The sequence below is a fragment of the Pelodiscus sinensis genome, chromosome 2, assembly GCF_049634645.1.
Source record: "Pelodiscus sinensis isolate JC-2024 chromosome 2, ASM4963464v1, whole genome shotgun sequence".
In the NCBI taxonomy this organism is placed as follows: domain Eukaryota; kingdom Metazoa; phylum Chordata; order Testudines; family Trionychidae; genus Pelodiscus; species Pelodiscus sinensis.
This window is the reverse complement of record NC_134712.1, coordinates 96299660-96320290: the sequence shown is the minus strand read 5'-3', so window position 1 is coordinate 96320290 and position 20631 is coordinate 96299660. Positions and strand designations below refer to the sequence as shown.

General features: G+C 37.7%; 1 protein-coding gene across 1 annotated transcript in view; it reads right to left on the bottom strand.

Annotated features, from left to right (window-relative positions):
- ZNF407 (zinc finger protein 407) overlaps positions 1–20631 on the bottom strand; it is a 454103-nt gene that overhangs the window by 269129 nt on the left and 164343 nt on the right. Inside the window, exon 4 of the mRNA XM_006121401.4 lies at positions 9288–9362. Within this exon, the coding sequence (XP_006121463.3) occupies positions 9288–9362 (75 nt within the window). The remainder of the gene's footprint in view (positions 1–9287; positions 9363–20631) is intronic.

Here is a 20631-nt window from a genome sequence, read left to right as displayed (position 1 = left end):
GAACCTGTGTCTGAATTACAGTGTGGTTCCTGGTCTGCTTATACTGGAACAGAGTTATATAATGCACCCAGGTGAGCCAAGAACCTCCACAGGCCCCTAGGCAAGGTCGGGGAGGCCAGGTCTGTGCTTCCAGAAGGGATGGAGCCTCAGGTGGAAGAGAATGGCTGGAGGCAGTCAGCCCTCAGAGCTGCATGGAACATGTGGCACAGTACTCTAGCAGCAATTTAAAGGGCCCAGGTCCAGCAGCAATTCAAATGAACCGAGGCTCTGGTCACTTCCACTGCCACAGTAAAAGAGGCAGCAGCCAGGAGCCATAGGTCCCTATGAATCACCACATCCCGGGGTAACTGCATCCTTTGCCTCTTGTCGACTCTCTCCCATCAGCAGGCCTGACTGCACCTTACCTGGGGATTATGACACAGTCAAAATCAAGCCCTTAAACAGCTTCCCATACTGTACCTGAAATGCTGACAAAAATCTGAGTTCCCAGACCTTAAACTCAGACCTCTGAGTTTCAAGACAGCTGCTACATTCTAGACCTTCCCTCAATGTCTGCTAAAACCTAGTAGAACTATAGTCTCAGACCAGGCACTACCCACAGGAGCCATGATTGGAGGACTGCTTGGGTGCCACTAAATGGTACAACCAGACCACCATGTAAAGCCAGAAAGATGCACAGTCCAAGCAACAAGGTGATTTCCTGGTATGGCTACATTGGACCCTGCACCAATCCCCTTTCTGGTTCCTGCTCTGTTTCTGGCTCCTGCCTCACTCCTACCTTTGCTCCTCTTTTACCATGTTCCTCCTCCATGCTTCATCCTTACCTTTTCTCCAGTTCCTGCCCTTATTTCATTTCCTCTATCAGTTACTAGTCCTGGCTCTGAACCCGGCCTCTGAGCTCTGACTCTGGCTTTACCTCTGGTTCTGGCACTTGATAACTGACCTCAGCTCCGACCCTCAGCTTCAATTTCTGACACTCACTCTGGGTTGAACCCAGGCTCTGGTAATTGGTAATTGACTCTGGTGCTGACTCTCTTCTTCGTTCCACAATCTGAGCAACAGACCTGACTCTTGCTCTGACTACTGAGCCAGACCACCTACAACCAAAACACCATTTATACCAAGTTAGCTTACTTAAAACCAGTTACGATGCTGTTATTGCATCCCTGAGTTGCATGATGAACAGAGCTTCATTCATCAGAAAAGGAAGCATGGAGCCTGATACTAGATTTTCCAAATGCCGAATATCACATCTAAATTGTAGTGTGACTACTGTAATACACTAAATTCATATTTTTTTCCAAAACCAGTAAGTTTTGAAATGACTGGGAGCAAAGGAAACCTGCCTGTTTTACCGATTTTTTTATCTTAATTTTCTTCTCATTTAGATACAATTTTTGTTTTAATCAATCCATTTACAAAGATAGCCTTCACACTTAAATTAATGTTTTCTTTGTAGTGAGACAGACTGAAACACTATCTTCTGTCCTTGGAATCTATGAATATAGCATCAACCAAGAGGTGAACTTCACTCAAGCATGATAGAGTATTGTCTTCAAAGCCTAATTTTAACTATTTAGAATTATCCTTATGACTTCTTGGCCAACTTAAATATTGTTTGCTCAGATAAGCATCCAAAATTTCCCATCCTCACATGAACCTTCAGGAAAACTTTGAATTTTTAATGAATGCTCTCAAGCTCAGTTCTTTCCCTCCCTGCCATCATAAATCTAGTGCCAGTAGGCAGGAATTTTCATGAAGAGGACAACTCTTCATATAAGGCTCCATGGCTTTCTTCCATGTTCCTCACAGCAATAGCAGGACATCTCCAATTAGGAAGAGCCTTCATTCCTCCCAGGAAAACCATTAAAAGTAGAGCTAGTTGAAAACAAACCAAAATAGTCCCCAAAAATGCCTTTTTTAAGTAAAATTTGACAAAATTTGCCCAGTTGTAATATAAGATCTGGTTAAGGAGCAATAAAAAGTAGAAGCAGACATGATGGTAGGATAAAGCAACTTTTCAGTTGAAAACTCGCGCTATCCAGTGCTTCCTTGTTATTTATAGGAACCACATCCATGGTGGATGTGGAGTAAATCTGTGGAGTTCATTGCTTCAGAACAACTCTGAATGAGATACTATTGTTGGTTTTCTAAAAATGACTGCATAATACTGTGACAACAATTAATAATGGTTGTCATGCAAGCTACAATAAGGACAATCAAAATCTTATGATTAATGATGTCATAATATGATCAACTGCACCAATAAGGAATGGATTTTCCCTTCATGTACAGCACCATATGTTCAACTATATGCAAATATGATTCTTAATATCTTCCAAGATGTCCAGTCTATCACTAACCATTGAGGAAGAAGCATGTTGGGACTGAATGGACAAAGGGTCAAATCTTAAAATTACCCCTTTAACCAAAAAAGTCACAGTGCTACATAACAGCATAGTAATAGAAATGTAGCCATGTTAGCCTAGTCTAGCTGAAACAAAAACCAGGACTATGTAGCACTTTAAAGACTAACAACATGGTTTATTAGGTGATGAGTTTTCGTGGAAGTGGGCCTAGCCCACAAAAGCTCATCACCTAATAAACCATCTTGTTAGTCTTTAAAGTGCTACAAAGTGCTGTTTTTTTTTCAACATAACAGCATCAGAGAGATAATGCCATATCTGAATTTTCGTTCAAAGAAGGAGGAGTGGTTTCAGAAATGGGTGGAGGTTTCAGTTTCTTTCAGTGAATTAGAAAAAATTTTCAATGGAGCACTTCACTCATCTCTGCTTTTACACCTAAATAGAAACATCCAGGTCAAGACATTGACATTTAAATATAAAGAGTGTGGGATAATTTTTCTAAGACTATATAGGATTTTAATTGGATGACTCCTTTTGTGTTTTTATTTTCTTTTATTAATACCCCGTTTATCTGTTAGGGTTAATTATCTTCTATTCATCAGTATTTAACAAAAACCTGAGATACTTAGACTGTAAGTAGAGAGTAATGGAAATTCATATATAGGATGTTTATTAAAAGACTCTCTCAAGTTAAAATTAAGACAGTCTTTCAGATCTACTGAGGATGATTTGAAATCCATAGATGCAGCTAGTCATCTCCAGTATGCCATAGCATACAAGTTTTAATTTCCTGAGGGATACATTTCTTGTAGAGACTGGCAGCTTTTTTTTGTCTTTTATTAACACCCTATTGAGATCTCTATATCTAAGTTGACCAGTGATGATAGCAATTGTAATAGCTCAAATGTAATGGCATCTCTACCATGGAGAATATGGCACACTGCCAACAAAGGGCAACATATCGACCAGTGGTATACAGATTTCAAAACAAAATTTACCGCCCCCCACATTTATCTCCGTGTGATATCCCAGCATTTCCCAACACTTCAAAGAAGAAATAACAGAAATCTCTGTGCAATAACTTTGCGTAAATGTTGATTTTTAATGGCAACTACTATACTCATTCCTATCACAAACATTCCAATTATAGTATTCACACTAGTACTTTAAAACATATTAAAATACATAGAATCTCTAAGAACAGCCTTATAAAATTCATGACTTATTTACAATCGTACCAAAAAATCTTGAAAACACTGCCCAAATTCTGAAAAACACTTGCAGATAAAAAACTTAATGCCTGTTAACAATCTCACTGAACTCAATGGGATTACTCATGTGTGTCAAGTTACTTCTTTAAAAAACACTTTTTTAAACTTCACTTCATAGACTAGATAATTATATGATAACCACAACTAATTATGTTCTTTCACTAGTATACTACAGTACTCTGCAAAAATGTACCAGATAGATTAAATAGACAGAGTTCTAATGAACAATGAAATCATACTTACCATGTTCTACAAGATTTATAAAATATATACTCTACAGCAATTACCCTACATTCTGTACAAATGTCTGGAGAACAATTAAATGTACCTCTTCAAATTAAGCATTTCTAAACCTAAGCCATGCTTCATAATTAAAAAGTTAGCTAACATGATGAATATCCTACTGTCTTTGTGTGTATGCATGAGTGCATTTGTGTATGTACACACACACAGATTATTTCACAGATTATATTTTTCAGTGAAATCTTGATTTGGCCCAGTTTTGCCACACAATAATGTCACTGCTGGCGTGTCATTGATTTAACAAAATTAGAACTCAGCACTATCATTGCTGATCTTTTCCCTCACCACCAGACCATACGGCCTACTACATATAATAAAGGTGTAACTAAAGATTTATCCTGCCAATAAGACAAAGTTATGGTTCCCATGAAGATTACTGACACTGAACTACCAAATATGTACTGGCCCTGAACTTAGTAGATAACATCAGTTTTGAGGCACATCCAAGATGACAATAAATCAGTATCACAGTTCCAATAAAATGACAAAAAAATAGAGGATTTTTTGTACAAAAATGTTCTCTCTTATTTAGGTATTCTCTGAGAATGGATCATAATGGTGTAGGCAGTACCTTTTTGCTGAAGTACATAAGCATTTCACTATAATTCTCTTTGCTATAAGAGCCTCCGATTTTAACTGCATTACATTTTGTGATAATTTCTCTTTTAAACATGTTTTCCCTTTCAAATAAGATCCACATAAAATGTTTTAGAAACAACCTTACTCATTATGCATTATGCTTGTTTTCTTGATTTGCATGAGCCATGCTGAGCACTGCCTCTAAGACACCTTCATTTTGTGTATCATATCGAAGACTAATACTTATGGAGGATGTAAAGTAGCAGAGAATAAGCTGCCAAAGTCCAGCATCACTGCATGGATTGCAAAACATTTTCTTTTTCTCAGAACTGTCACAGTGCTTGTCATCAAAAATACTTTAAGAAGTTTGTTAAAACAATACCAACTTATCAGTATTTACAATATTTTAGCCTTTTTTTCCAATGTACCCTTTTGAACTTATTTCAATTTTCTGTTTTTGATGATAGTCATGGTGACAACTTTTTTTGGTCCATCAAACTCTGTATTACAATTACATGAATTTACTTTTAATAAATTACCATCTTTGCATATATCAGTCAAACCATGAAGACTAAACACTTGCAAACAAAATGCATTATTAATTTAATTGTCACAGCCTATTTAGCTAACTTCTATTAGTATTTGCTATAATATGCAATGTATCAGAGGGCAAAATCTAATTCAAAACATGAAAAATAAACTGATTATATTGTCCTAGAGAAATTAAAATATAGCAAGCTTGCAAAATTATAGTCAAGGCATTAATGTTTTAAATAGGTAAGAAAATGAAGTAACTTAATTTAGAGAACAGTTATGCCCAAAGTGATGGTTCAACATGCTGATGAAGAGTTTCTTTGGTTCCTAAAGCCATTAAAAGACATCATACTCCTCCATAAAGGGAGGGGAAATGTGGAAAGAGAAAGAGTTGTATATTGGCATTTATTGTACTAGATTACACTGCTTAAATCTTAGCCATTACTAGCAAGGGACAGCTACTAGGAAGTTATATTACTGTTCCAGTCCTGCTACTACTAGTTGATGTTGTACATTAAGAGGACGTGCCAAATAAAAAAGTATTGTGAATAAGAGATATTCAAAGACAAAATAAGGGATTTTAAAAGAAGGTAAAATAAGTAACTCAAAAATAACTAGTTTATGGTGGCTGGCAGAGAAGGTATAGCTGCAACACAGTACACTACCAGATGCGACATTGGGATTAGTGTCCTGAGCTTGGTAATTTTATCTCAGGATACCAAGGGCTTGGAGTACTGTGAAGGCAGATTGCTAAAACTTCTGACAGATGGGAAGACATCATGTCACTCTCTTGCAATCCTATACTGAAAAATGATTCAAAAAGCTTTTGAGAAATGTGGGAAAAGATGGTGGGAAACAGGAGTATGTAAAAGGGATAAAAAAATAACACTGTTTTAAGATTAAAGTTTCAGAGAAGTTAGTCTGTAACAGGAAAAACTTAAAAAACAACAAATAACCTAGTAGCAGCTTAAAGACTAACAAAACTTGTAGATGGTCATCTGAAGAAGTGAGGTTTGCCCACAAAAGCTCATGATACCATCTACATGTTTTGTTACTCTTCAAGGTGCTACTAAACAATTTGTTGTTTTTTAAGTTTTTAGATTAAAGTGTTAAAGCACTGTTTTAGTTTAAAGAATTCATTTGAGATCGTGGACACAAAGTACCTCTCAGATTCAGATAGTGAATTTGGAGATCTGTCGCGTGCATACTTTATTGTATTCATATTCACAAGGGCAATGTAAATTATTTCAATGCAGTATTTCTGATGATCAGGTACTAAGTATATCGTTGGAGAGGAATATGTTTGAATAGAATGCTTTTGGTGACATGAGCAAAATATTTCTCGGAATTCCATTGTAACACCCAGAAAAATGATTCCAAATATAAACTAACAGTTTATACCAGTTATATCTTTTTTAACATAAATATAATTGTTTTTCATCCATGCCTTATTCCAGTGGTCTGCAACCTATGTTTCTTGAGTCAAATACGGCTCAGTATGGAACCAAATATGGCTCTCTTGTCATTCCCAAAATGCATGCAACTTTTTAAATTAAAATGAAAAATTAATTCAAAATTGAAAAAAATGCATAATTACGCATGTAGCTTGAACCTGAATTTGACCAGTTATGAAGTAAACATTGGAGAAATGTGTGAAAAGATGCAGCATCAGAAGTCCCATTAAATAAAGTCTGAGTACAATGTTTCATTTATGCTATTATTAATCATCATGTCAATTATCAATAATATTACATTGTACATTTTCAGTCATGCAAACAGGCATTCTTATAATGACTCTTTGTTGATCACTTGTTCTGAATTTTTAAATTGTTTGGCTTTTCGGTTTGAAAAGATTGCTGACCTCTGCCTTATTCTATAGTCTAGAAAAAATGGAAACCTGAACAATTTTTATGTAATGGTGCTTTAACTAAAATTCTGGTTGAACAAATTGTAGAGTAAAAGGCTTGAGCACAAAAAGGGATAAACGGGACAGCCCGTGAACCTAGGCAAACTAGGCAGTTGCTTAGGGTGCCACCGGTTCATGTGCCCAATGATGACGTCACAGGGAAAACGGGGCGCCCCGTGATTATGTCACGGCCATTGACGGCCATGCAGGCGGGGGTGCCAATAGCGCCTTCCGCGTAGGGCGCCAGCTGCCGCAGCAGACCTCAAGCCACTCCTGGGGATAAAGCCTTGCAAGTATACATTATCCATATAAACAACATATATGCCAGAGGATGATCTGTTAGTTTAATAATCTACTTTAAAGTCATTTGAAAAATATGGTAAATTTATGGGGAAAAGGGCCTGATTTACTTCTATTTTGAGTATCTTTAATGGGAGCTAAATAAAACCCAAGTGAATTTTGCACTGTAACATGGAATTTTTACTACCATACTGAACACCACCATTTACTCTTTTTCTTTTGAAGAGGAAATCCTGTAGCTGGGTCTGAAATTTTGAATACTTCTTAGTTTAGAACTCTTTTTTGGTCATGAACATGGTGCATAGATAATACTTGAAGAAACACCATGGTTCACAATCCTGCAACATTTGCAAATATAATTTAAATATTTTAATAAGAAAAATAAAATTTTAAGTTTAAAATACAGATATAGGCTGTCCTCGCTATAAGTCCAAGATACGTTCCAAAACACTTGGACTTATAGTGAAACAACTTAATGTGGGAAATTTTTTTCACGCAGCTGACATCTATTTCCTTTTTTTTTTTTTTTTGGCGTGACTTAAGAGTGGGGAATGGGAGGTCTTATAATGCATCAGTTCCTACAAGCATCAATAACATTAGTGCGGAAGGATGTATACTAGGGAGACTTATAGCAGGGGTACCCTGTACAGTCAACTATCCTCAGTAGAAGTAAATCAGAATAGTTGCTGTTAAGACATTAATTAGAACTTCACAGCTAGTATGTTACAGCTATGAATACTGTAACAAAATTGCATGATTCCTGGTCATAGCACCTCATCATAAAGCCATGTTTCCATGATTTTTTTCAAAATGTAGGTCTATATATGTAAGTATAATGGAGTATGTTTTTTATTAATAGTGTTAAAATAATAATTAAATGGTATTACAACCCTGCATTTTTTTTAAACTAAGTATCTGACATTTCTCAAAATTCATCATAAAAAGTTAATAATAATTAAAATAGTGTTTGCCATGATTGTTTTCTTTTCATAAAAAAGCCCTTACATTATATATACTTCTTTTACTTTGGCAAAGCTACAACTTTACCATTTCTTGCCATGATAAAATACCTTACTTATAATTCTGGGAGTCTGCGTTCACTGCACTTTTAGATTGAGAAAAAACTGTATGTTTAGAATTCCCATCTGGTGAATACTGAAAGTTACTTAATTGGGTGATTTCAATAAATGTGTGGGGGTTTGGTGTTTTTTGGGGGGGAGGGGTTTATTGAGAAAATGCTAAATTTCAATCTTGCCTAAAAAAATCATTAACTCTTATGAAACTGGATTAGCTATGCTGCAGTAGTACTGTCACAGTGATAAGATATTTTTAAAATACAAAGCATTCTAGGTTCATTTCAAAAGTCAAAAAATACATTTTACCAACAATTTTTTCAAAAACGTACACAACATTTGAATGGAGAAAGTTATTTGAATAAATAGTTATACAATTCCTCTGCCAGTACCCTAAATTTTTTTTGAGAAAGTTAGAGGATTTGTGGCTCTAGATCGCACACTAATCTTGGTGGTTGTGAATCCAATAAATCACCAAAACCTAAGAGGGAGGTATATTTTGTTTATAAATGTAAAATACTTATGCACTTATAAGCACCAAATCTAAAACCAAAAATGTGTGTATTTTGGTTTTGTGTTTGGGCAGGCACTACATGACTTCTGAATTTTTGCCCAAATAAAATCATTTAAGTATATCTTAATCCCCACTGAAGTCAGTGGGATTTAAGCACACACTGAAAGTTCAAAAGGTAGCCATGGTAGCCTGTTTCATTAAAATTTAATTTTCTTCTTCAAATAAGGACCACCAACAAGCCCCAAGCCCATATTTCTTATGCACACAACTCAATGGCAATTCTAGGTGGACTTGGAATGCAGAATCATGTCTACAAATTATATAAAGTAGATTTATACTTTCTAGTATATTAACTTAACAGGCTAGTGTATTAATAACTTAACTTTTTTTTTTGCATTAAACAAACATATTTGTGTAACCTAACAACACATTGTACTTTACCGTTCTTTTGGTGTACCAACTCCATGCTTGCCCAGTAAGTGAGTATTTAAGTGTTTCTTCATCACAAAGGCCACCCTAAAAAACATAATTTGAATTGGCTTTTACTAAAACTTTTGTAAAAAATTTACATTTTTAAACACATACTTAAGCATATTTTATTGAAAATGAAACTTAATCGGATAACTGTTAAGATCAAGATACCATAATCTATATTTAGTATGTGAAAGTCTATAATAACAGCTCTACATCAAATTCGGAGTTTTCTTACACAGAGATACAATAAAACAGTCATAAAAACAAATCACTGATCAACTGATAGAATAATTTTGTACCTCATTTCCACTGCAGTTTAAAAATATTTTATGTGATTTACTGAAAAACAAATTTATTTTTCACTTCTATAACATTTTTTAGCCTTCTATTTAATTTGCCTTAAAAGATACCAGTCCTGCAACACCACTTTACATGAGCAGTCCGATTTTAGTGAGACTGCTTCATGAATAAGGACAACAGGATCAGGCCCTTTAATCGTTACTTGTGTTTGGTCAACCTTCAAGAAATTAATTATTTAAGGAGATAAATCATGAAAAAACAACAGCATTTATAGTATTCAAATTTTTTTTTATTTTTTTTATTTTTTTTGCAACTATGGGAAGGATAATATTTGTGATAAAATTGTGCATAGGAATTTTATCCAGGTGGCACTAAGACATCAACAACAAATGTACTACCTGACATAATGCCTTATACCAAGCACAAAGTAGTTCATTTAAAGTAATTTAAGTCTAGTGACCTATGAAATGAAAAACACAGGAGCCTACTGAATACCATTCTTCCAGGGATAACATCATCACATCAATTCAGGGATATCATGTGACTACTTCAAACAATTTAGATATCAGAATGAAGCTTCAGACTAAAATGGTTCTCTTGATAAGCAAAAATTTTACTGCTGCAACTTTCAGTGTGAAAAAGGGCTTGCAAACATTTTTGCTAATTATGTATTACAGCTGTCCTTCATAAAGTTAATTACTAATAGCTGAAAGGCAATAGAATCTATTTGCATATGTACATGAAAAGCATGACATATGCAAAAATATGATTTTAATTAGCATTCTGTGATATGAAGGGCTACAAATCAAACTGGCATGTTATAAGATTTTTAACATTAAATGCTGAATTCATCTGGACATGTTTGCACTAATGGACAATGCAAGGACTGTAAAACACTGTAGCATTATGGCATATATGAGCCACAAAAGCCAAGAAAGAGTACTTTTCCTTCACAAATATGTTAATGTATCTTCTCCATGTCTGATCTACTTTGGGCACTTTCACATTATTACAGAGAATCTCGTTTTTGTGAAGCCTTCGGGGTGTAAGAACATAATTCTGTCTTTTTAAAATGATAGTGACTTCATTATTTTTATAAGAAGACATTAAAAATACCAGACTCTCCTTTTTTCATATGGGATTAATATGTATGGACACCACAATCTTTAGAAACCTAAAAAATCTATCACACTATCATGACTGTTACTATGCAAATGTCATCAGAATTTCTATACATAAGGAAAATAATTGTACTGACATAAAATTGTGTTCTAAGAGTATAAGGCAATCCAAATTTACTGTTGTTGTTTTGGGAAAGAAAGGAGAGTTATTTTGACACTGTTCTAAGTATATCTAACATATTTTAAATTATTAACTATTATTATTATTATTATTAATAATCAAAAATCTCCATCCTCTCTCCTAATTGTCTAGAAGAAAAATAAAAAACTAAAATAATAATATGTGAGAGATACACAATAGTCAAAGTTGGGGGAGGAAGGCTTGTTATATTATAATGGCAAAGTGTCTTTTTAATATATTGAATGTAAAAATTTCAGTCACATATGCAAGTATGTTCTAGGAAACTTTTCCATCAGAATCTGCCCATGTGAAGACTGCAAATGAAAAACTAAAATATACTACTGTGCCCATTTCTGCAACGGAAATAGAGAAAAAGCTTCATGTGAAAAATAAACAGGCGAGGAAAAAGGTCTTATTTCTAATGCTGTATAACAGGGGTTCTCATGTGAACAACTGAATATATGCAGTGCTACAGGACTGAGTAACCATTTTGCTGCTTTTCTATAGCACAAAACAAAATGGTAAAACAAAGATGAAAAACGCCACTGTAAATGTTTCGGAAAACACCATCATGTTCTCGTTCAACTATCACGCTAAAGGACCTGATACTGAAAAGCTTAGTGCTTCCTGAGATGAGTTGAATGCTGAAGGGGGGCTATTCTTCACACTACTACCTCAGGTAGCGTTAAGATGTTTTTTGGGATCAGATCTTTGATGATAATGTTGCCATTTTTTAAATAAATTAAATACATGAACACATAAAAACAAATTAAATACATAATTACACAATAAACACCGAAAACACTTATTTCAGGCAAAATATTTTTCTACAAGTCAGCCTCTATGTCAAAAAGATGACGCTGGGGTTCAGAAATACAACAACTACAAATCTGGGGAAATATCTGGACCAAGTTTTCTGTTATGGGAGGTAAAGTGACCCAGGCTCCTCAAGCAACATTGCCAACTCCTGCAATGTTATTAAGAGTTTGATACTTGGTAGTTTTTTCAAAGTCCTCAACTTCTGGAAGTAGGTGATGACTTGAAAAATCTTAGCTTACAATTTAAAAAAATAATAATTTCTAGCTCTGATGGTTGAGGAGAAATACTTGAAAATGTGAAACAGTCTCAAAAATCCGAAGTCTAATAAACAAGTAAATGTATTGCTTTTTAAAAATCTCACGATTTGGGGTGGGGAGCCTGAACCATGATTTCTGAATGCTTGATTTGGCAATAGTGCTAATGACATCTGGGCCTACTAGTCAGCTCTTTGAGCAGAACCAACTCCTTTAAAGAGCAGTTGCAGTGATCACTAGACTCTAGAAAAGGAAGGTCAACAGTTCAAGAGGCAGCATGGTTTGATGGACTAAGCAAGAAAGTAAGAGTAAGGGACTAATCAGAGTGCTCACAAAAACACTTTGTGTGGCATTTGCCTAGTCACGTGGAGATAGTGGCAAAATATTCCATCCAACCCACCCCATCCCAAAGGGATAAAAAAAGATTAATGCTGTCCCTACAATGGACAAAAGTTCATCCAGACAAATGAATTTAAGATAGCATTGCATGCTGGTGTGGCAGGCTTCTCACACACGATCTCACAGGGCAATGCACCATTGGAGTGTTAGCACTATAGACTATGCATGAATAATTGCCATTGAAAGTTACAGCAAATATTATATATTTTTAAAAACTATCTTTAATAAAAGACTTGTGTGACACTGAGGGAGTAAAGTGAATTAAAGATTGACATAGATCATTTATACATGAAAGCTTAGATAGTTACAATTAAAGCATAAATAGAAAGTATTAAAGTGTCAGGAAAGGAGTCGTGATCTATTATTCTACTTAAGATGTAAGTTAAATTTTTAAAAGTTCTATCAATGACGTAAGTTGATTTCCAAGAATTATGTTTGTTGTAAAAAAGTTAGGAAATGTATTGCCACTTTATGCATCTTTTTATGATCAATGAAATATTGCTTTTGTTTTGATAAGACCAGAAAATGATGGAATTTTTTACAACAGTTAGGCACCAGGATTACCACCTTTTAAAATCCTGGTTGCCAGACTTGTGAGGCTCCCCCTGTGCTCCACCTCTCCCTTAGAGTTGACAGATTGTTGAACAAAAATACCTAACACGCTCTCCCACCCCCACCCCCGCAAAAAAGGACAAAAATTCTTTTGAAGGGGAAAAAAAAGGGTGGGGGGGGAGACCAAATACACATACAAATGGCCACGTGTTAAAATTTTACAGATCTAATTTTGGTGAATCTTTGATTCAGAGTGCTTAATTCACTAACCTATGCAGAACATTGCTGCCAAAGGTCACAAATCTTGCCTCTATGCCAGCATACCCTATTCAATTTAAGATAACACACTACAGAAATTTGTAAAACTGCTTAGGAAGCAAAGATGCTATACAAATAAGCTTATCTTCTCCCTTGCAGCACAAGTCTAAAATCCTGGGAATTTCATGGTTGTTTGCTGACTTTGAAGGGTCCAGAGTAGATTACCAATAACTCTCCAACAGGACTGTACAAAAGGGACTCAGCTTAAAAGTGAAATATCTGTTACAGCTTCTAGATCCATACGTGGAAAAGCAGTGTTTTTCTGCTGACTCGCCTAGTAACTGAGTCTTTGTAACAGAACTGTCTGGCCCCAATAGCTACCTCTACTCTGCATCTGGGACCAAGCCTCTCAGCCCAGGTCCACAGACTTAGGCCAGCAGAGCTCATTAATAGTACATGATAAGTAGCTGTATAGACTTTGCTTTGACATTCAATTGGGCCTGGAACTCAGTTTCTCAAGCCTTGGGGTGAGGGGAGGGATCAAATCCCCACAATCTAACCTCAATGCTCCTTAAAAAAAAAAAAAACAGTATGGTAACTCAGTGAGACTACATCTGGAAATGGTCAATGCTGCACCCTATTTAGCCAGAGAGGATACTACTAATTAACTCACACTTCTCTCTCCCAGTTTCTCCTTGACTCCTAGCAGCACTTCTGCACTCGGGACTGACTCTGGGACACAGATCAAAAAAAATTAATCCAAATCTTATGAATATGAATACAAGCCCATACAACTCTACAATACAGTGATCCCTTCAAGGGAGACTTATCATTATTGAATTAAGTCCAAAAAAGCAGAATTTAGGAAAAAGATTTAAATAGATACATAATAATCAGATGAGCAAGCTATAACCTTATTGTCTAGAAATCTCCCCTCCATTTTTTCTTTGTAAAGATGCCATGAATGCAGCTGGATGCATACAGAGAACAGGAAGAAAAGGAAGAACAGGGAGAAAAGGAAAATTCGTGGAATATGGCAACACTGAAGGAATAATTTTCTGTACATCTCAAGTCTTGGGTATACCTATATGGCATATCTGTCACTGATCCTGACCCCTTTTGTATAATTATAGACAACTGGATTGTCAATGTACTGTTCAATGACCTATATCAATCTCCAGAATAATTTACTGTCTATATTAGACAGATCATTATGGATAAGTTGTACACTATCAATCAGCTCTGTTGTTCCTGCATATTCCTCTATCTCTCATCCAAAAGAGAGAGAATTGTCTCTCAGTATGTTTCCATTGCTGTCTTCTTATCACCAGTCTGTATTGCTCAGGAGGGAAAACAATTATTAGTTGCATGGCCATAAATTGATAGTTATAGGCAAGATTGTCTTCCATCTCTTCTGGCATAAGAGTCTAAAGCCTGGTTTGCACTACGAGTTTAGTTTGAACTTACCTACATATGGTCAATTTTCTAAACAACGAGTCCATACTACCCAAGCCCATTCTGTCAACTTTCAGGGCTTCTAAAGTTGACATGAGTGGTTATGCTAAGTTTGACCTCGCATGGTTGACTTTACAGTAATGAAGACATCGCACTGTGAACAACGATGTTATTGGCTGATGGCAGGCATTCCACAGTGCCCTGCTGTGACCACTCTGGCCAGGACTTGTAACTCTACTGCTCTCCAGGTGAACAGGAAAAGCCCCAGGAAAATTTGCATTTCATTTCCTGTGATTAACACGCTCAGAGCAGGCAGCACACTTGAGCAGCACACCTCACCATGAGTTCCATGACTTCACGTTCTAGGAGTTCCAGTTCCCGTGGGCGCAGACAAGTACCAGCATGGAGTCTGCAGGAAACCTTGGACCTCATCAGTATGTGGGGAAAGGAATCTGTTCTCGCAGAGCTCAGAACCAGCAAACAAATTGCAGATATCTATGTGACGATCACAAAGTCGATGGTGAAGAAAGGTCATGCCTGGGATGCCCAGCAGTGCCATGTGAAAATAAAGGAGCTGAGGCAGTCATACCAAAAGATAAAGGGGTCAAACAGATGTTCTGGAGATTCACTGCAAACATGCTGCTTCTACGAGCAGCTGCATTCAATCCCAGGAGGAAGGCAGTCCAGGTAGCAACATGGAGGACAAAGAGGAGGAGGAAAATGGTCAGCAGGAGAGAGGAGCAACCTATGTGACTGATAGCACAGAACATTTTATTACCTTGGAGGCAATCCCCTTCTCCCAGGACATCTCACATCGGGCATTGATCCTGGGGAGAGCACTGCTAGTGAGTTCAAATTTTTTATCCTGCTAAAGGCGGGTTAAAGCAATTGGGTGTGATGTGTGGTATATTCTGTGCCTACACAGTGCAGGGGCCTGGAGCAAATTAACATGTCTGGAGAAGGATCAGGAATCCTCCCTGCACATCTCCATGAAGTTGTCATACAGGAGCCCCTTTAATACTTCTCAAATGTTTCTGGGAAAGCCAGCCTTATTCTTTCCTGCACAGTGGGACAGCTTTCCATGCCAAGCCACAAGAAAATGGTCTGGTGTCATTGCAGCACAAAGCACTGCAGCATAAGAACCAGGTTGCTGGCCATATTTAGTCAGCATCAGATCCCTATCTCTGTGTGATCTCACATGGCAACGTGGATGAAGGAGAGGAAGCTATTAGCTGCTACCTCTGCTACTAACCTCCATTTGCCCATCCCCAGTGAAGCATGGCTTCAGAGCCTGCCCCTCCCCCCACATACTCCCACCCACAGGCTCCTGGGGGAAGGAGAAAAATAGCACTCTCCTGGTAAGTGGGGTATGCTAGAAACAGAGGGGTAACCCATGAGCAGATGCCCAGCCACACCAGCATGACTGGATACCGCCTGCCTTACCTCCTACAGCAGTGGTCCCCAATGCAGTGCCCACGGGCGCCATGGCGCCCGCCGGGCCATTTATATGCGCCTGTGGAGCAATTTGGGCTGGCCTTGCCCCCGGGCGTGCAGCAGGTGCCAGCCCCGGGCGCATGGGCGGCCCCTGCCCTAGGGTCGCGGCGCATGCTAGTGCCGGCCCCATGCATGCGGCGCCTGGGCGGCTCCTGCCCAGGGTCGCGGCACATGCCGGTGCTGGGCCCCGGGCGTGCGATGCATGCTTGGCCCAGCCCTCAGGCACGTGACCCATGAGCAGCCCCGTCCCCGTACATACAGCGCGTGAGCAGCCCCGCCCCCAGGCGACCGGCAGCCCCAAAACATTGGGGACCACTGTCCTACAGGATTATGCCCTGCTTGGTCTCTTACCATGCCTACTATCAAACTGAGTCCAGATGCTCCCCTGAGAACTCTACTGTGTATCTACTGTACAGTGGCCTCTTTAAAGCATAACTGTGGCCTTGCAAAGAACACATTCCAGTGTTTTTAGAAAGACTGCGACTGTATGTTAACACATTAGATTTTAGGCTCCACAATGTATCTCCTGTAATGTGTGCCCATGTAACTTCTCCTTTCTCTGATCCTGTTGCTTTGTCCCCCAGCTCCACCAGCTGTCTGCCTCATACAAATCTGAAGGTAAAAATGCACAAGGGAAGACATGTTCAAGGAGCAAATGCAATTTGCCTACTTGGACAGGGAGCGCGTAACCGAGTGGAGGAATATGCTTCTGGAGGAGATGTGAGGGAAGCCTCGAGAAAGGAGAGGTTACAGGGAACTGCGAGTGAAGAACCAGGAGACTGACTTCTTGTCTTTCAAGGCTGTGATGGACTACATGGCAGTTTTCCAAGACACGTACCTGGACAGATTCTCCACTCACCCCTTTTGGACCAACTTTCCCTCCTCACCCAGTTCTATAACCTCCTCCCCCAGGAGCTCCAAGACACAAGTGGGAACTCAATGGCAGCCTCTTACTCAACCTCCAGGGAAGTATTGTGAAGCAAAAGGCTGTCCTGCTCACATTTCTGATTTCTTCTCCCCACCAAGGGTCTCACTATGGCTCCTTCTCTATCCTTGCTGTGTTCTGTAAATAAAAATGCACTATTTCTGAACAACAGTCTCTTTATTGCTTCCATTGAAGAGGTAAAAGGGGAGGGAGTTTACAGGCAAGCACACAATGCAGGGACACCTCATTGACAGCAACGTGCATGACTCTCAAAACTGGCCATTCATAATACTTTCTTTCAAAGTCTAATTTGCACTGCCCTGTGCTGTGCTCTCCTTATTGTCTTGATGTCTGACTGCTCAAATTCTCTGGCTAGGCGCTCTGACTCAGTCCCCTCCACCTACCTTGTGCTCATAAGTATTATGGAGCACAAAGCAGGCTGTCACCGCAAAAGGAATGTTCTGTTCATCAAGGTATAACCAAATCAGTAGACTGCTAAACTTTCCCTTTAAGTGCCCAAAAGCACATTCTACCATCATTCTGCACTTGCTCATCCTGTAGTTGGACTGTTCCTTACTGTGGTTCAGGTTGCCCCCCTGCCAAACACACACACACACACACACACACTTTGTCTCAGGATATCCAATGGCTGTTGGTTCTGCTAGTTACTGCAATTTCAAGATACAAAAGCGTACAAAGCAAACTAAGGCAAAACTAAGACAAACCAAGGCAAAAATTAGTCAGCTTAATGAGATTTACAACAGAATCTCCTTTAAAATAAAAAAGCAGATATTTCTTTGCTGTAGCTATGACATCTAAAATGAATGATACAGCATTTCAAGGTTTATTTTTTTTCCATAGAATTTCAGTGGAAATAGGAGGACTCTAATATTATTCACAGGAAAATACTATCTAATGAACAGGCTAACTAAAAATTAATGACCTGTGAAACAGGTCAGACAAAAAAACAAACACAATGCAATCAATTTTAGGGAACATGTGCCTTTTAATTTTCCCCAAACACCTATGTTTGGCAATGAAACTAAAGGTGTTCATGCATCATTACTAAAAACAATAATCCACTTGAAGAAAATGTTGAACTCAGTGGGCATTTCTTGCAATATGAAAAAAAGCATAATACATGATTTTATCTTTTTTTCTTAAAGTTGAAAATCTCTGTAGAAGGTGATTTGATATGCTGAACATTTAAAGACCAAAGTAAACACCCATGATTCTATTATGAATATAATCCATATAAAAAGTTTGGCTATCCTGGAAAGTTTAATAAAAGTAGAAGCCAGTTTACAGTCAACTGCTTATTTTAGATAAAAGATAAAACATCTCCACTCTTACCTTGCTTGCATAGTGAGCAAATTAAAAAGAGATAAATAGTGGCCAAAATTTTGAAGTCAAAAGGTGTTTACTTTGTCAAGAATCCACTTTGAAAACATATGACAAAATTAGCACCATTACAAGCTATGTTTGTTTCAATATTTTAAGCAGTTACTGAATGTGAAGTGATAACAGTAGGCAGCACAACTATGTAATTATATTTCAAAACACACCTTACCAAACCATTTTTAAGCTAAAAGAATCACATGTTCTATTATTTTTCACTGGCAGTCAAACATCTGTGTACAGTCACCTCAACAGGTGTTTGGTAATCTAACAGCTGCACAAAGAACTAAAAAAATTTAAAAAAACAATGCTTTGTATCAGTGCTATTACCTTCCCACTCTACCACAACACAGAACCTTGATTTCATAAATTTGAAATATAACCTTAGGCTTAGTGTTCAGAGTGCCTTGCATCAAGAACAGATTATTAACATGCAAAAAATGACAATGCTTGAAAATACGATTGTGATACAGGCTAGAATTTTCTAATGTCTTCACCATGGAATTCTAGAACACCACAAGGACTAGGAGAAGTGAAAATCCATTACTGAAGAAAGCACTACAACCATCAGGCAGAAAGGGGCTGTTCCCTCTCACCCCCCAACTCCCTGCCAGGGATATGCAGTGCCTAGAGGGAACCGCCAGCCGTTTTGAACAGCTGGCAGGTCCATCTAGGCACTGTGCGACCCTGGAGAGGGGAAGAGACCTCACACACTCCCCCAATCCCAGGTCTCAATTGGCCTGGGGATGGGGGAGCAGCCATAGGCCAGATCAAATGGCTCGGTGGGCCGAATCCGGACCCTATCCTGCCCACCCCTGGCTAACACGCTGGTCAGCTTGACCAGTAGACTGCTCTTTCTGAATCAGTTGTGTCATTTCCATTCCCATTCAGACACATGGCTGGTAAGTGTGCCCATTTTAAGTCAATCATACCCTCCAAAGAGTATGGTTTGGTTTTCATCAAGTTAAAACAGAGCAAATTAATTTTTCACATGTTCAAATGGGAGTAGGGGGAGGCACGGGAGAATAACAGCCTATGTTTCCTCATTGTTATATTTTAGCTGCTGACAACAGGTACAGTCACTGTTCCAGCCCCTTCTTCTGTTTCTAATAATTCCTCTTTTCCACTTCAGTGCAATTTCCTGTCCCTTGGCTTTCTGTGAGCTAAGTTGTATAGAAGTTGTTCTTCTTAAAAAATATTTTTCTCCTCCTGGATAGCAATGCTGACATTTCTAGAGAATTCTAATATTTTGGTCAAACAATTATAACTATATACATTTTGTTCAGTACATTGCATTTTAAGGTATATGAAAGTGTTTTACAAGTGATTCAAATGAAGCAACACTGCCATGCAATTATTTCACAGGTGTAAAGCACCAACACACTGTCACTGACCACTATAATGGGCAAAATGGGAAATTTTGGTCTAAGACTTTGAGAAGTAAACCCAAACTGGAATGAAAAGTTCCATGGGATGTTAGGAATTTTTTTTAAAGGCAGATTAACTGCATATTTCTATTTGAACACACAGAAAAAATTCACTTATTGAGTTATTTGCACATATAAGTCATTCATTTATGTGTCTAACTTTTCATTTGCATTCACAATACCTGATAAGCATTCACAATCAAGGCGGAGCATGAAAATGTAAGAATGTAATTGTTCTTTCAATTTTGTAAATGCAGGTGAAACTCTTTTTGGATATTGTGGCCCTTCCTGTGGTGAGCAAAAAAAGGCCTCCTTTTTATGGTTGCATTTGAAAGATTCATACATAATAAACTGTATGGAATATCATGTTTCCACTGAAATCAATGGAAAATGAATGACCAAGTTGTCACTGAGAGAATCTGAACTCCCAGTTCCAAAAAGTTGCAAATCCAGATAGGCCTCAGATTTTAAATACTAAGTCACCCTCTGCAAGAATAATAACATTAATCCACAATAAATTCCTTTTTCAATGTAGAGAAAATAAAATAAAATAAAATAAAATAAAATAAAAATCAGAATGTTCACAATTAGCTTTATTCCTGAGATTAGAAAAGATACCAAGAACCATGACTGACGTGATAGATTTTTATATACTGTTCCTATTAAGGACTCACAGGTAGAAAGTAGTTTGGTAACTATGTGATTCTTATAGCATGGTCTAGAAGTTG